Source organism: Gymnoscopelus braueri, assembly GCF_963280865.1.
Source record: "Gymnoscopelus braueri genome assembly, chromosome: 19".
NCBI classification, from domain to species: Eukaryota; Metazoa; Chordata; class Actinopteri; order Myctophiformes; family Myctophidae; genus Gymnoscopelus; species Gymnoscopelus braueri.
The window spans coordinates 10,244,551-10,263,016 of record NC_137621.1 but is presented as its reverse complement, the minus strand read 5'-3'; the positions used below and the strand labels follow the sequence as shown (position 1 = coordinate 10,263,016).

General features: G+C 43.4%; 2 protein-coding genes across 6 annotated transcripts in view; both read left to right on the top strand.

The window, feature by feature from the left end:
• Positions 1–18,466, top strand: part of LOC308074915 (palmitoyltransferase ZDHHC14-like) — a 109,396-nt gene that overhangs the window by 17,424 nt on the left and 73,506 nt on the right. The gene's annotated exons all lie outside the window — the stretch shown is intronic.
• LOC308074089 (DNA excision repair protein ERCC-5 homolog) lies at positions 7,354–10,662 on the top strand (the record flags this gene model as incomplete). The annotated part of the gene is made up of 1 exon (XM_080413423.1): positions 7,354–10,662. The coding sequence occupies one exon, from the start codon at positions 7,354–7,356 to the stop codon at positions 10,660–10,662; it is 3,309 nt and encodes a 1,102-aa protein (XP_080269549.1).

Here is an 18,466-nt window from a genome sequence, read left to right as displayed (position 1 = left end):
AGAGTTAACGGCTGTTTATTCTAGGACTGTGTCATCATGTTAACTTAGGGGTTCCCAAACGTTTGCATGCCAAGGAGGACCCCTAAATAGCCGCTATGGCCCAAAAAAATAGGAAACCTCACTGAAAATCTGACATGCCCAAAATAGGGAGGCCAGGGTTGAAAGTGGAAATTAGATTTTTTTTCTTTTCCTTTCCAAATTTGTGTACGTTTTTTTTACTATGCTGATTGCAGGTGATTTCATCAGCTCCTTCCAAAAACAATATTCCAAGAATATTGTTATGCGTGTGTTTTTCAGAGCCCCCCCGTATGTACTGTATTAGTTGAATCATAAGCGCACCCTCCCTCCCTCCTGCACACACTGGGTCAGTCAGTATAGAGTGCTGCTGTTAAACTGATTATAGCCTTAGATTTAGTTCATGGTAAAGTGTGCTAAAGTAAAGTGTGTCATTTATGTAAATCATTATGTTGGCGGCCCCGCCGGCTGCTGCTGCTGCTGCTGCTTCAGACAATCCACCCTCAGCACATCTCAGTGAGCTGATAACTGTCTGTCTGTAAAACTGTCTGTCTGTAAGTCTGTCTGTCTGTCTGTCTGTCTGTGGCTGTGCACCGAACGTCGTCATGCATAGGACTGTCACGATTACAAAGTTGACAATTAATTGTCCCTCAAATAATTGCGATTAACGATTTAATTGTGTGTTTGGTATTGAACATTGGAACATATGAACACAAATTTAATTTCTGTTGGCCTTTCAGGCTTGGTAATCAAAAATTGCACAGGGCAGATATGACAAATAACTTAACTTAACTTTTTATACATGTAAAAATAGCAGATCTGCAAGCTTACGTCGTGTCACTTCGCTATTTTTTATATTTGAAAATGTGTGAAAGTTTTTCAACATGGAAACGAGTATGACGATTATGCAAAAATAATTGCAATTATCTCAAATAATTGCGATTAGACGATTATGATGTAATAACTGTGACAGGCCTAGTCATGCATGGGACTGGGGGAGATTGATGGTGTAACGATGAAGTGGTGAAGTCAGTGATTTTGAAACCTTTCTGTTTCAAGGACCCCCCAGTTTTATATGCGTTTAGACCATGACCCCCGTTTGACACCATCTTTTATCTATTTGGACCCCCCTATCTACGCTGTAAAATCCCATAGTTTACAGTTCTCAGTCTACAAGCTGGATGCACTGAGAGCTTGTAGATTAGGGCTATCTCCGTTTATTATTGTAAGATTAGAGCATTTTGTAGTGGTCAAACTATCAATATGTTCAGAAGCATCTAACATAAAAACCCCTAATGGTCTCGGATATTTCATAAAGGCAAAGGTTAAAGCCTCAATCTGTGATTTTTTTTTTCTCACCTGGTTGGCTGTATGTAAAGCAGCAGGAACAATATTATTAAAACATCTTCAACCACTGTGTTAACCCATTAAGACTGGCGGGAACGCATCTATGTAACCACTTTAACCATTATTTTATACTTTGGCTATTCAAAAATAGCAGATTATACAAGCTTGTAGATCTACTATTTTTTTGCAAATCTTTGTATATATATGTACTTTTTAACTTTTTAACTTTTTAACACAAATCTTTGTTTCTGGGTGGTCCCTGAAAGATTGAAAAAACTAAGATTTGAGTTAGCTTTAAAAAAAAAAAAAAAAACATATTCAAAGATTTGCATCTGAAAAAATAGCAGATCTACAAGCTTATAGTGCGGCACTCGGTGCCGCACTATGAGCTTGTATATTTACTATTTTTTTAATAGCCCAAATAAATCTTAAAAAGACACACAGATGCGTTCCCGGCCTTAATGTGTTTATAAGTAAAGCTGAGCTGAACATGTCAGGTGACATGATGATGATGCCCTCATGGTGGTTTTTATACAGTTGGCTGGCAGATCTGTCGGGGGGGGGGGGGGGGGGGGTTGTTGGACTGAACAATGCAGTGACTTGTATAAATGTGGTGTCATCTCTGCAGGCAGATGAACAAAACCACATGGAACACAGTACACACACACACAAACACACACACACACACACGTTTTTGGATATGATGACGTTTCCTTAGAGGTCATGACCGACCAAGGCTGGATTTGCTGAGGGGGGGGGGGTAGGGGCATAACCCCCCCCCCCTTGCCCCTATCCACCCCATGCCCCTGCTTTTGATCCTCCTCCCCTTCCCGCTCATATATTTATTTATATGCAGACATGCAAAAGTGTCACTTTTCAGCTACAGTCACCTTTTTGAACCCAAATAGGGCAATTGTGTGACACCTGACCCGAAAGAAAACAACATGTTTGTCACCTTTTTCACCTCGGGGCTGTTTGCATGCCTGTATATGGCCAGGGGGGGATATCGTTGTTGTCGGGCAGAAATCCTGTTTTTTTTCGTAAATGAACGCCCTACTTGATCATACTGCATCGTCACACACAAAAAGCATAAAAAATAGCAGATCCACAAGCTCGAAACGTGGCGAGAAGCGATGTGTTTTTTGAGCTTGTAGATCTGCAATTTTTTTATTTGAATCCTGACAAGTAACACTGTGATGTGTGAGGTTTTCCGACGAGATGTTTTTTCCCTGCGACCGAAATAGATACTTTTTATTTCCTTGGGAAAAAAAATATTCTGATATGTTTTGTATTTTTGTTTGATAATTTAACAATTGAATGTATTTTTTTTTTTTAAATATTGACTACCCTGGCCGTCCTTGTTCTGGGGCAAATTGTAAAAGGTTTTTAAAAAATCAATTTTTTCCTCAAATAAAAAAAATGTGAAAATAGCCCGTCTACAAGCTCACAACACATCAGATCGCGACGTGTTTTGAGCTTGTAGATCGTCCATTTTTGGTTTGTCATACAAAGACAGAAAATGCCCCCTTCCTCTTTTTTTTCCCATTATGTTCTTTTTACAAATCGAGCCCTGGTGGTCATGACTCATGACCCATCCCAGACTTATCGGTTGCAGTCAGTTTTCCTGTGGAGGCGTCTGTCAGGTTCTGTCAAACCAGGATGACTCAAGTTCAGCGGGCTGCTTCGCACAGCGCCCCCTCCTCCCTCGCACAGCTCCCCTCCTCCCTCCCCCTCTCTCTCTCTCTCTCTCTCAGAATATCCCCAGGGCTCCAGTCAACCCCAGCGCCCTCTGTGTTTTGACACACAGCTCGTGTGACTGTGACACACAGCCAGTGGTGTAAAGTAACTAAAGTCAATTTACTCAAGTACTGTACTTAGGTACAATTTTGAGGTATTTTTTTTTTTTACTTTACTGGAGTATTTCCAATTTTCAGTGCTTTGACTTCTACTCCACTACATCTCAGAGGCAAACATTGTACTTTTACTCCACTACAATTATTTGAGAACTTCACTAGTTACTTTGTAGATTTTGATTATTATTACAAAACATACAGTAACCACTTCAGCCCTAGATACATTTCGGCCATTTGAAAATAGTCGATCTACAAGCTATAAATTTTTTTAGAAAGTTTTAAGTTAACAAGGAAGTGGATAGGAGTCTAGATATTCAAAAAATCATATCTCCTTGGTCTTTGGGTCAAATTTTAAAAAAAAATTTTAAAAAAAAAGTTAACTCGTTCTTGGCAATCAAGTGATGGATTCTAAAAACTAGTAAAAACGAGTTAACTCGATCTAGGCAATCAATGTGTTAAGTCCATTTTGATGCCAATACTTTTGTACTTTTACTCAAGTAAATGTTGAATTCCGGACTGTTACTTGTAACAGAGTATTTCTACATTGCAGTATTGATACTTTTATACTTGAGTCAAAAATGTGAGTACTTTTTCCACCACTGCGTGTGACTGTGACACACAGCTCTCCATGGGCCAGGGGTAACTGCATCTGCTTGAAGCTTTGTACAAACACACGATTTAGGGGGATCTCAAAGGAACGCCGACTCATTCTCATCACACCTCCGACTATCGACTATTTTCTTAGCGATTTATCCTGTCGATTTACTTTTTCGATTCATCAAATTATGGAGAAGCACATTTAAAAAAAATATATATACATTTTATGATTTAACCCATTCAATCCAGGAACGCATACTGTGTCATTGTAGATTTCTTTGGGCTATTAAAAAAATTGTAGATATAGCACAGCACGCGCTATGAGCTAGATTTTTTTTGAAAAAATCATGATTTTTTTTGCAATTTGGCTGATTCTACAAATGTCGTCTTAAAACAGTTTTTTGAATCATATATATATATATATATATATATATATATATATATATATATATATATATATAATCAGTGGTTCTCAAACGTTTTCATGTCAAGGAACCCGCGGACCCCATCTCAAAATATTTTGTTCCAGGGACCCCCAGAAGCAAAGATTTGAGTTAAAATGTTCGCTTTAAAAAATATATTTTCAAAGATTTTCACGATTTTTCACGATAAAAAAAAATAAATAAAATCTACAAGCTCATAGGGCGGCACCGGCTATGAGCTTGTATATCTGCTATTTTTGAATAGCCAAAGTACAAAATAATGGTTTAAGTGGTTACACAGATGCGTTTAATAGAATTTTTTATAATCGATTCGATTATTAATCTGATTAACCATACTTCGTTGTACAACGGTGTCGTGCAAATATAAAGAAAATGGCACATTGTCAAGCTCAAAATTGTGACGCAAGCTTGTTGATCAACTTGTAGATTTGCTATTTTCACTATTTGTGCATGTTACAATATCTGTGTGTGGATTGCCTGGGGAATCCACACAGCTGGCTCAAAGTCAACCGCACTTTGAAGCGTTCTCTTTGAGTCTTTGGAAGAGACATAACTCAACTGGCCAATTAGTGACAGGCAAGAGACTTAAGCCAGATTCCAAACCCGAAAATCTCGGCCACTCGCTCACTCCCACTCGGTCACTCCGACTCCAAACCGGATGTGCTAAATTCCAATTACTCAGTTGCTTCTTGGAGGAGGCGAGTGGAGTCGAGTGGAGGAGCCGAGGCGGCTCTCTACTTCCGCATTTAGCGAGTGTACATCAAGTGTAGGCTCGACCACTCTCCACAGCTCCTCCGCGGCAGACTTCCGCATCACGTGTAGACGTTTTTTTTGTTTTTTCCCTTCTCCCGTGACGTATACATGGTCCTCCTCCACATGTGGCCACACACACACTGCTTGAAACCCGAAACCATGCCCCGAAAACACCGGCTGCACCCTCCCCCCTCGCCCCCGCCGATCACTCGTTGCCCATCTCACACACACACACACACACACACACACACACACACACACACACACACACAGTGTAAATTAACTGAAAAGATGCAACAAGCCACTGGCTTTATTGCGTTGTATGATATAAAGTATAATACAATTATATACATTGTAATATATTGTGCACACTTATACTGTCTCAAAAGCTGATAGTTCATTTCTCTCCGTGCATGCCTCAATGCAGTGCATGGACTACTATAAATTACTGTGACAAAGATTATGTTTAAAATAATGTATTGTATTTATATATAGACTGAATATAGGGTGACTATATTCTGAATTCCCCAAAAAGAGGACACTTTACGCTATTTAACTATAGCCATACTCATTCAATTCTGAACCGATTCTTAAATTTTAAAATTCTCAATTTGCTGTGAAGGGTCTTCTTTCATGTCTATCAGTCATGATTTATTTCGCTATCAAACAATATCAAGCAAAATCACAAAATCGTCTGAGTTTTTTTCTTTTTTCTTCGTCCCAGAAGTGGGAGGATATCACCCAAACTCTCCAAACCCCCAGACAGCCCCCCAAAAGAGGATATGTCCGGGTAAAAGAGGACGTATGGCCAACCTGCATGAATGATGTAATTCAGAGTCAGATATACTCTGTAATATACGGTGGCTGTTATAAGCAGCAGTGCCGTGCGGGACTGCTGCGGGGGGTGGGGGGTCTGGGGACTGTACGAGCAAAAAGAGGGACGGGTCAGGATTTAATTCATAAATGTAAGTTTGCTCATCCTGGCGCTTTGTTCACTATTTCAGGAATAAATGGCTTTGCACAAAATGTTAACTATAAAGATAACAATGTGGCCATCCACATTGATGAATTGTCTATTCTATTCTGTATTATTCTATACCTGCATATTATTCTATGCATATTTTCATCCACGGCTCTGGTCCAGCTGTTTGAGACGTCATAAGTGATCGCGGAATTTTCCGTCGCTTTGAAATGACGGACCCAGTGCAGTCCGATCCTTTGACGGCAACCACTCGACCACTCGTCCTCACAAATAATCCTCGGCGCCTCGCAGGGGCGGGGCTTAGGCGCGAGTGGAGGAAGCGAGGAGAGTGAGCGAGTGACCGAGCTTTGGGGAATGGAATCTGGCTCTAGGGAGAGAGAGAGAGAGAGAGAGAGAGAGAGAGAGACCACACATCCCTGCAGTCTTAACGAGGCCGTTTCCATATTTTATTAAAGAGTGGAATGATTATAAGATCAGATGGGATAAAACAAGGCGTTGTCTAATAATGGCGTCCCTTCTATATGTGGATCTGGGCTGTCATCTTGACGTCTGAATATTGACACTTTGACGACACATCGCTGTGACATATTGACACTGTGAGTTATTATCATCTCCACCGGGGCAGTCCGAAGGCTTGGGAAGAGATTATGTTTTCACCCCTGTTTGTCTGTCTGTCCTTAACAAATCTCACAAACCACTAGACCGATCAGTGCAACATTTCTTGTGCACACTGCACCCAGGGTTGCCAGATCTGCTTATTATAATTTCACCGCAAGAAGCCGATCTACAAGCTCACAACGCGTCGCATCGCGACACGCTGTGAGCTTGTAGATCTGCTATTTTCAAATAGCTGATGTATATGTTAAAGTGCTCATGTGGCCCATAGTCACTTCTTTTGGGCTGGTTTTCCTAGAACTGGTTGCTTGTTTCTCTCACAGTCTGGCAACACTGACTGCACCCACTTTTATATACAGTATTTTTTTAAATTATTTTTTTATAAAGGAAGTCCATGGAGGTCAGCTTGGGCTGAAACCATTCTGACTCCCAAACATGGAGTCATATGTCATAGATATGTAATAGATGACTGACGTCATATGGAGTTTCCACCTGGCCTAGCGGAGATATGTGCTCTACTGAGCCCACTCTTCTAGTTTGTTTGTACTCTTCTAGTTTGGGCTCATTGTTTATTTTTTTGTCGGCTCACTATTTATTTTAGTGGGTTTGCTGCTTGTTTGTATAGTGGGCCTACTGTTTGTTTTTTTAGTGGACTCGCTGTCACACCACCACTGTGGAACGAACCAATAAGCGTTAATTTTCAGTTGGTCTCAATTTTTACTGGGGTATTTACTGTTATGCAATAACCATGGGAGTGCACGGACTGTGGAGGCTCCTGGAGAGTACTGGGACGCCCATCAACCCAGAGACTCTGGAAGGAAAGATCCTGGCTGTTGACGTCAGTATTTGGCTGCACCAGGCGGTGAAGGGGGTCAGGGGGGAGCGGGACGGAATCGGCGTTCACAACGCCCACCTCCTCACGCTGTTCCACCGTATCTGTAAACTCCTCTTCTTTGGCATAAGGCCCGTGTTTGTGTTTGATGGAGATGCACCGCTACTGAAGGACCAGACTCTGGCCCTGAGGAGACAGAGGAGGGAAGAGTTGAGTCGTGAGTCCAAACTAACCACTGAGAAACTCCTCCAGACCTTCTTAAAGAGACAAGCCATCGCATCTGCACGTAAAGACATCCGTAAAGACTCTCTACCACCCAACATGTCCGTTGTCAGGAGAGATGAGTTGGATGACATTTACGTTCTACCAGCCCTGCCACCTGCGGAGGACAAAGACGAAAGCGGCTCTGAAGAGGACGAAGAGATGACCGAGAACTTCTTCATGTACCAGGAAGAACTGTACCAACATCCCCACAACGTGGACATCAACTCAGAGGGGTTTGCCAGCCTGCCTCCTGAAATGAAACACGAGATCCTCAAAGACATGCAAGAGTTTAGCAAAAGACGCCGAACTGAGTACCACAAGCCTCCAGAGCAATCGGGAGACTTCTCCCAGTACCAGCTGGCTGGTCTGATGCAGAGGAACCAACTGAACCAGCGTCTGGAGAAGATAGAACGAGAGATGGGCCAGCGGAGTGCAGGTTGGGCTCCCGACATCTGTGGAAAGGATGGAGATCACGGGGAGGAGCACAGTGTGGAGTCACGTAGGCTTGTCTCCGAGGACTCTTCCCACTATATTCTAATTAAAGGTTCTAGGAAGAGTGAGAGGGCTCGAGAGAGCCGGCCTGCGGCCCCGCCCTGGTCTGGGGGACCCCTGTCGCGGGCCAAGAGAGATCGACCTGAGCCTCTGTGGCGTCCTGTCGCTGAGGAGGATGAAGAAGAAGAGGGCCCCTCTTCAGTCCCTGAGCCATCCTTATTGGAACCTCCCCTCTCTCCTCAGAGGAACAGCGCTGACCCCCCTTCACCCTGTACTCTCAAGGCCATCCAGACTGCCATGGACGACAACTCGGATGAGGAAGTGGGTGTCCGTGAGAAGGGGAGTGGCAGTGTATCCCCTCGCTCCCGATTGGCCATCCAAAGAGCTTTGTCCGTGGATGACAGCTGCATGAGTGAAAAAGACGCTCTGATCGTTAGCAAACCTAACGAGCCCCCACCAACAAGTCGATATCCTGCACCACGACGGATCATAAGCAGTTCAGAGGTAGAGAAAGAAGCTGAAGAAGATGACCTTCCGTGTATTAACTCTCGACACGATGAGAACAAATCAAACCAAACTGTTCATAGAAGAGATGGGTGGGTCCCGGTCAGTAGTTCTGAAGACGAGTTGGAGGAGGCAACAGGACAGCGGAATAGAGCACTTAGTGTTGCAGTACTGGAACGTACTAATGGACACCCGAACAGAGAGGAGACTCAGAGTGAGAGAGAAACATCCATGGAGCTGGAAGAACAGACAAAGCCCCGACTGCTGCAGGAGCCTATGAACAGACAAAAAACCCGACTGCTGCAGGAGCCTATGAATGCAAGACAGAACAAAGAACCCCATCTTTTACGATCACACAACAGGAGTGAAGACGGAAAGGTAGTGAAGATTGAAGACAACGAGGAGAGCGACTCAGAAGACATCTTTATCAGGGTGTCAGACGGGGAGGAATCAACAGAGGAGGGTACAGACGATTCCTTAATGCAGGTTCATGGACCTCCAGCATATGTCCATGAGGATGAATACAAGGATGGAACAGAACAGGAGGAGCCTCTCAGTAGTCCAGCAGTAGATGGTTTGGAGGAGGAGGAGGAGGAGGAAGAAGAGAACAGCTCCACGGTCACACCTCCTGCCATCAGTGAATGGGAACACATTGATGCTGACGAGCTGGAGGTTCAGCAGATCATCCTGATGGAACAGAAACAGCGACAGGAGAGGATGGCCGCCACGGTCACTGGACAGATGTTCCTGGAGAGCCAGGAGCTGCTGCGCCTGTTTGGTGTTCCCTACGTGGTGGCTCCCATGGAGGCTGAAGCTCAGTGCGCGGTGCTCGACCGCTCCGACCACACCCACGGAACCATCACGGACGACTCTGACGTCTGGCTTTTTGGAGGGCGACACGTATACAAGAACTTCTTCCGTCGGAACAAACATGTCGAGTATTACCAGTACCTGGACCTTCATAACCAGCTGGGCCTGGACAGGACCAAGCTGATCAACCTGGCCTACCTGCTGGGTAGCGACTATACGGAAGGAATCGCAGGAGTGGGCCGTGTCACCGGTATGGAGATCCTTAACGAGTTCCCCGGGCCGGGCACGGAACCCCTCGCACACTTCAGTGAGTGGTGGTCGGAAGCCCAGAAGAACAAGCGCCGTTTGATATCTGACCCGCGGGACTCAAAGGTTAAGAAGAAACTGCGGGACTTGAAACTGCAGCCCGGCTTTCCCAACCCCGCCGTAGCGCAGGCTTACCTCCATCCCGCTGTGGAACGGTCAGACAGCTCCTTCAGCTGGGGACGCCCTCACCTCGACCTCATCAAAGAGTTCTGTCAAAGTCGTTTCGGTTGGAGCTGTAGGAAGACGGAGGAGACTCTTCGGCCTGTACTCAAACGGCTCAATGATCACCATACTCAGTTGCGTATCGACTCGTTCTTCAGTGTGGAGCGCCCGGAGAGACCGGGCGTCTGCAGCCAGCGTCTTCACCGTGCAGTCACCTGCTTGAAGCAGAAGGCGAGAGAGGGACGTGGAGGGACGGAGGGAGATGATGGAAAAGGCGACGTGGAAGAGGTGCTCTCCCCGTCTAAACTGAGGAAAGGGAAGTTGGAAGAGCAGAAAAAGAGGACAGTAGGGGAAAAGGAGCGAGGCCCAGGGGCCACTGTGACATGTGGAGGGTTCCTGGGGTTGCCTGCAACGCTCAATGCCCAGTCTCCTCTTTGGTCCCTGAACGATGTGAGCGGTGGCAGTGATGACGTGAAGCCCCTCTCCGGACCTCAACCTAGGAGCCTTCTGAAGATAACGGGACAAAGCGCCAGCAACGGTTACTCCTCTGATGAGGATAGCGATGGCGGTGGCGGTGAGGTTGCTATGGTGACTGCGCGATCCGTGTTTGAGGGCAGACGGCGAGGTCGCGGTGGGACACGTGTCAGAGGGACGGGGAGGGGGAAAGGCCGGGTAAAGAAAATGTGAAAGAACTAATGATCTCCAAACTGTTCATTGGGTCTTGGATCAGTGTTAGAAAATTGCAAGGGATGCAACTTAATAAAACTAAGTTAATAAAAAGCAAAAATTGCAGATCTAAAAGCTCGCAACGTGTCATTTTGGGCGACACTGTTGTACGATGAACTACAAAATAGGACTTAAATGGTCATTTTTTTCGCATTGGTTTGTTGAGTATAACAAATAGAATGTATTATCAAAGGAACATTGATTATTCGATTAATCAAAAAAAGTTATCAATAGAATAATCGCTAATGACATGAGAAAAATAGGGGCGGCACGTTGGAAGTGATTAACAATCTGGACACATCGGCTGCATAATTGCAGATTCTGACGTTGTCAAAGAAGGTCAAATAGTGACAGATAGTGTATATCGGCCATACCAATGTAGACTTCACTCTCAGGCTTCACTCCAGCTCTCTAAGCCATTGGGTTCTCAAACCTTTTCATGTCAAAGACCCCCAAATTTACACACATTAGCCACAATTGACACAAAAATATCAAAAATACCAGATGTACAAGCTCTGCTGAAGCTTGCTGATCTGCTATTTTTGAATAGCCAACAAATAAATGGATAAAGTGGTTAAAATTATTGTGACGCTACATTAACACATTGACCGCCGGGCCCGTAGTTCTACGGGCCGTTAAATCCAACGGTTAAGCGCCGATCCCGTAGCCTACGGGCTGTGGTGCTTTTTCCTTTTTTTCGAATTTTTTTTTTTTTTCAATTTTCTAGGGGGACCATTTTCAGTGTAACACCACCCGATGTCGACCGGAAGTGCGATCCCGTTTTTTGTTTCCCGTCTGCCTCCATTCTAAGTCGTACACAAAAAGCCCTGTAAAAGCCCCTGTAAACATGTAGTTTTTCATCCTCGCATTTCCCATGTTAACATAAACGGTCAGAACTCAAACATGGCGGCTCCGTTTGACACGTAGTTTGGACTGGTACACGCAGGGAGATGTCGCCGATGTAAACAGACCGTGTACGGCTCAATCTTAAGGATTTTAACAAGATCTATGGCGACGTGAAAAAAACAAAAAACAACAATAAAACGTTGGCACTGGTGAGTACATTATGAGATTAACCTCTGGCGGTCAATGTGTTAACTACTTTTGCTGTGGACCCCCTGGAACACCCTCATTCAAGGACCCCTGGGGGTCGCCGTGCCCCACTTTGAGAACCAAATGCTCTTGGCCCGTGCACCACCACTGTCTAAAAGGCGAAGCAGTTCAGGATTAGCTGAAATATAACCATACAAGACGCATGGCAACGTTGATTTGTTCAACTACGTCAAATGGCTTGACCCTAATGCTCAGGAGGTTAATGTTTTACCCCTGCAGTCAAGTGCATTGAAAATGTAATGAAAGACTCCACTGACAAAGCCTTGTACAGTATATTTATATAACCTAGATATCAACGCTGTCGCACAGAAACCTTGTATCTCCCATCTATCATCCTGTTAATATTTTTTCAGCCCTATTTCATAATTTGTCGTAAGATAGTGTGCATCAAAAGTAGCAAAAAATAGCCGATCTACAAGTTCACAACGCGTTGGTATCGCGACACATTGTGAGTTTCTACATCTGCTATTTTCTCTTTTTTTTTATTTTTATCTTCGCCTATAATGGCATGCCGGAAATAGGGAGGTGTGTGGGGTTTATAAATATCTAACTATTAACGAGAGCTTGTGACAGAATAATAACTACATTGAACCCATTTGAACATACTGTAGGTTATTTTTTACCCTCCATTTTACTGAAAAGAAACGTTTTTTTTTGGACGTACAAGGTTTCCACCAGACAGTAGCGATGTGATGAATGAGTTTCCAGAACTCAAAAGGTCACTAAGCCAAGTGGGTTTAATGCAGTCAGTCCACAGTAATTAATGGGCTTTCACTATTGCTTTACATTAACTCTCTCCTAATGACCGACTTAGCCTGCTTCGCCGTCTTTTGTTCTTACAGATGACTTGCCAAATTCCTCTCTCGCTGCCTGCTTGCCGCAGTCTCTCCCGAATCTGTACATCGCCATTAATCATTTTTCACCTTCAGTACTTTTTGCTGCGCCCCCCCCCTACATTATAACTCTGGTGTGTTAAGCTGCTTTCAGGGGTCGGGGGAGGACAAATGACTCGTCTTCACCCCAAAGTGAAGAAGAGTTATCGCTGCCACTGCTCACATCTTTTAGAGAACCTAGAGGAGATTGGGCATTACGCTTTGCAGGCAACCCCAAGAACCGTCCTCCCGTCACAGTGGCACACTGTGACTTGCTTTCTTCCCCCTACTGGCTTCTTCTTCTGCGCCTCCAACTTCCCTTTCCTCAGCTCAGACGGGGAGAGAATAGGGATGGCCAACCGGTAACCGTTACCCCATTAACCGTTAAGAAATTGGCAACCGGTTAACACTAACGGCTAATGGCAAACCGTAAAAAAAAATCGACGCTGCGACACGTTGTGAGCTTGTAGATCGGCTATTTTCAGAGCGCAACACCCGAGCACAACCAAACAAAAACTTTGCGAAGAGCGCCCTCTAGCGTAATCACTAAAAACATGAATTTTTTTTTAATTGACGGAGACCTCCGGAACTCCAGAAGCAAAGATTTGAGTTAAAAATGTTTTCATGATTTTTTTTAAAATTGCAGATTTACAAGCTCATAGTGACGCGCTGTGAGTTTGTATACCTGCTATTTTGTATATCTGCATTAAACCCACTAAGCCAAGTGGGTTTAATGCAGTAAGTTCAAAGTAATTAATGGGGCTTTTCACTATTGCTATTCTCTCCTAATGACCAACTTAGCCTGCTTCATGGTCTTTTGTTGTTCCAGAAGAACTTGCCAAATTCTTCTCCATGCTGCCTGCCTGCCGCAGTCTCTCTCCATCTAATCATTTGTGCCTTCTGTACTTTTAGCTGCATGGGGCCCCCCTACATAATAACTCCTGTGTGTTAACCTATTAAAACCTGGAACGCATCTGCGTCACTTTTAGATTTGAGCTAAAAAAGCATTATTTTACACTTTGGCTATTAAAAAATAGCAGATATACAAGCTCATAGCGCGGCACCTAGGGCCGCGCTATGAGCTTGTAGATCTGCTATTTTTGAAAAATCGAGAAAATGTGTGCAAATTAATATATTTATATTCTTTTAAAGCGAACATTTTTAACTCAAACCTTTGCTTCTGGGGGTCCATGGAACTAAATATTTTGAGATGGGGGTCCGTGGCCAAATACATATCATTTCCTTGACATGAAAAAGGTTTTAATGGGTTAAAGGTATCATGACATTCATTTTCACTTTTTTTATTTTCAATGTTTTATTTGGGGTTTTATGACCTCAATTACACCCAAAAAACCTGAACTTAGAACATTCAGTGGATTTTCTGTGGTCTGGGGTTTTCTGAATAATCAGGCTGAAAAGTAATCTGAGCTTGGCCCTTCGACAGTGAGGTCACTGTCGAATAATCCCGCCCACTCTCCTCCTCGCCCCTCCCCTCCCCTATCCTTTCCTTTGGGGGGGGCGGAGCAGAGGCGATGATTGACAGGCAAAATCCCTCACCAGCGACACCCGCAGGCAAAGATTTCTTTTTTCATTGCAGTTGAAAAGGCTTTAGAAATGTGGGAGAAAAACACCTGCCATTGATCACTGGAATGGAATTTTCACTTAAAACTTTTTGTACACTTTTGAAGGACCAGGACAAAGACTTTGAATGTGGTGTAAAAGTGAATGTCATTAAACCTTTAAGCTGCTTTCAGGGGTCGGAGGAGGAGGAGGAAAAATAACTCTTCTTCACCCCAAAGTACGGGAGTGAAATTGCGGTCTAAGATGGGGGGCTGTGAGGTTTTTAGAGGATGGATGTTCTCTGTTTGACAGGCTTTTTGTAGTAGATCAGAGGGTATTGATTGCCTCTGAAGCAGTTTTACAGTGCAGTCAGTGTGCTGGGTGGTGGTGGGGTCATCTCAGGTGGCACAGAAAGGGCAGCCAACAAGCAGTGAACTCTACCAGATCAAGCAAATAGTTGTTGATGGAGCCGCCGGACTGATAGGTCTGTTTGGCCGATATATATCGGCCGTTATTTGATGGCTTGTATCAGCGATTAGGCAGCCGATGTGTGCTAATTTTCAACCTTTTTTTTTTATTCTCCAAAAAATAGCACTTCTTACAAACTCCCTTTGGCTGTGGGTGGAAGTGATGCGGGCCCGGCGCCATGGGGGTGCCTGAGGGGGCCTGGCACCCTCAGTTTCAAATTGTGCCCCCACAGTTTATGTTTTGAAATTAAAAATGTTTTGGAAATTTTATTTATTTAATTATTTTTTTGATAAAAGATCGGTCAAATCAGGCAAAAATAAGAGCTAAATGACATAAGCCAAACCTAACCCTAACCCTAAAACCGAAATAAAGTAACAAAAAAAAAAAAACGGCCACAATCCACTGGTGTGCACCCTCACAATTTTCAACTGCACCCTTAGTCATTTCATCATCCTCCTATAATCAGACAAAGCTCTGAGGCTCTGTCCCCAAAAATCTCTCTGCCCAGTTTTCCTCAGTGGCTGTAGCAATTGATCTGCATTTAGCACACAGCCATTGACCATTACCGTGTGCACGGAACACCGAAGCCCGTTTTTCTCTCTCCCCAAATGTCAGCTGTTTATTAGCGTTTTTGTGTTCGCTGGCTCCCGGGTTGCCAAAGCACGTGGCAAGTGTTGCCACATCCGTGAAACAAGCGGACCATGACGCACTTTGACTTTGGGTGCTCATATCCCCCGACGGGTATGGTCTAGTGATCTAAATCAATGGTTCTCAAACTTTTTCGTGTCAAGGACCCTCAAATATATATATATTTGGCCGCGGACCCCCATATGAAAATGTTTCGTACCAGAGACCCCCAGAAGAGAAGTTTTGTGTTAAAAAAAATCTAAATTATTCAACATTTTTCAAACACGTTCAAATAGCAGATGTACAAGCTGTCAAGCTCGCATTTAACCACTTAAACCCTCAATTTGACCTTTCACTCTGTACTTGGTCTGCTCTTTTTTCCACGTTGAAGACCCCTGGCATAGAAGATGGGGGAGTATGGGTTTTGTGTGTGGGGGGGCGGACTTTCAGGTAGGAAGGGGCCAAACGCCTGGAGTCTAGTGAGACCACAGAGCTCTCAGTGCAGTGTTTGACTTGGCTTTTTGCAGAGAAAATAAAGTTCACGCTCATGGTTTATCTTGGATTGTTCTTAACTGGATAGCTGCCAGAGTTATTTCAGATTTTTAGCTGTTGGCTGCCAGAGATTTTTAATTGAAAAACAAAAAGTACTCAGGAGCCGAGATACAGAATTTTTAAGTTTTAAGTTAACAAGGAAGTGGATAGGAGTCTAGATCTTTGATATATCATATCTCCTTGGTCTTTGGGTCTAAAAATAAGAAAAAAACGAAAAAAAAAAAAAAAAAAAAAAAACTTTTTTTTTTTTTTTTTTTTTTTTTTTAATAGAACGCATTTATGCGTTATTGGCGGCCAAGCGCACTATTTATTAGATCGCATTAATGCGTTAATGGCGGCCAATGAGTTAAGTATGCAGACGGGTCAGTGAGTGCATGGATTGACCTATAAAAAAAAATCACGATGTCAAACGTGATGCATTGTTTTTGGGGATTCGTGCAAAGTACTTTATTTTTTGTTTGGTCTCGACTTGTCACTTGTGATTGCTCGATGAGCCGCAAAACACAGAGACACATGTGATGTAATTACTCCAGACATGGAGGTTTTTTACTAGCAGGAAAGAGCCCTGGATGGAATCAAGATGTTGAACCAGGGGACATAAAGCACTTTGTTTACGTCTGCGACACAGATTCAGAACTTTTAACCCATTAAGACCTGGAACGCATCTGTGTCATTTTTTTATTTAAGCTAAAAAGCATTATTTTACACTTTGGCTATTCAAAAATAGCAGATATACAAGCTCATATGAGCTTCCGATCCCTAAGAGTCCTACCTAGACCACCGATAACAGATGTTTTTGACCATTATTTTTGTTTCTCTTTGAGAACATTTAACTTAAGTTAAGTTCAACACTTAGTTAAAGTTAAGTTCAACACTTAGTTAAGGGGGTAGTTCACCCCCAAAATGTTTTTTTTTCCTATGGATTAGTCACCCCATGGAGACTTGCATTAATGTATATTTTTCTGTTTTTATCGCATTCATAAGCCAACAATTTGATGACGGCAGTGGTTCCGGTAGGAGACACAAAGAGTCTCCTTTGTGTCTCCTACCGGAACCGCTGCCTACCGGTCCACTGGTCATCAAATTATTGGCTTAGGGAATGCGACAAAAACGAAAAGATATCCATGAATTCAAGTCTCCATGGGGTGACTAATCCATAGAAAAAAATGATTTATTTTGGGTGAACTATCCCTTTAACACAAAAAGATCTCACTGGCACACTGACGTTCCTTTTAAAGCCTAACAGATGATTGTCTTTTCCCTGTGAGATACTTTGTTTTGTCTTGTTGTGATTTGACACATCTTTCATCATCTGAGTTCACTGATCTGTTGGCACGCACACGTTTAAGGAAACGAGAGACGAAGGCTAATTGACCCGTTATCCTCCTAGTTCTTTCGTTTGCTTTAGTCAGGATACTGGAGAGACAGACAGCTGAGGACAGAGAGAGGGAGGGGTGAAGGACCAGTGGTGTAGATGCGACGCATTGTGAGCTTGTAGACCTGCTATTTTCGAAGATTTTTATACATTTGAAAACTTGAAATGGGACATTCTGCATAATGAGTGCTTTTACTTTTGGTTCTTTAAGTATATTGCTTTTGTACTCTTACTCAAGTCAATTTTGAATTCCGGACTTATACTTGTAACAGAGCATTTCTATATTGCAGTATTGATACTTTTACTTAAGTAAAACATTTTTTTGTACTTATTGGACCACTGTGAAGGACATAAAGCACACGTTTCTCCAGACGGATTGGACACTGTGGTAATGTGGTTGACGTAAACTATCGGGTCATGTGTAAGCCTGGTTTTCTGTAGATGTTAGCCTGCAGTGTGGTGGTATAACTGAAGGAGTGGATGATGAAGGGTGTGGGTCCAATCATCTGATGATGCTTCAGATTGTGAAACTCATGGCTTGGGGTTTGAGGTTAACCATGCACCTCCAAAAAAACTGCTCTATTTGGTCTATTAAAAACAAAACAAAAAGAAAACCTGCAGCCAGTGGATTTGAATCCGTTCCCTCCAGCTTTTCCATCGTATGGTGGGACATTTTAACCACTTAAACCCTATATGGTTGACGACCGGAGTCCCTCAGGGCTCTATACTAAGGTATTTTCTGTTGTCCGTTATTGTGGGAAAAGCTTTTGCTGAACATAGCCGATCGACAAGCTCACAACGCGACGCGTTGCTTAGCGTTACGTCGCGTTGTGAGCTTGTCAATGGGCCATTTTCCTGCGAAAGCTTTCCCCACAATAACGGATGCTTTGGTTTAGAAGGTTGAAAGAAGTCGTTTGGATTTTCAAGCGTTATTTCTGCAGCGTTGATGTTTTTCTTTCTATGAATGAACAAGACTGTTAAAGGGAAGCGATTTATTTCTAGGCTATACTGGCTGTACGTATCGTAATTGAATGCTCAGTCAATATTATTCAGTTTCAAGGCCTATTTCAAAAGCACATTATTATTGCAACCTTTATTTTTTGTTGTTGTTGGCACTTTTGTGTCATGAAGGAGGAACTGCTGCCATCATGCATTCACCCGTGTGTGTGTGTGTGTGTGTGTGTGTGTGTGTGTGTGT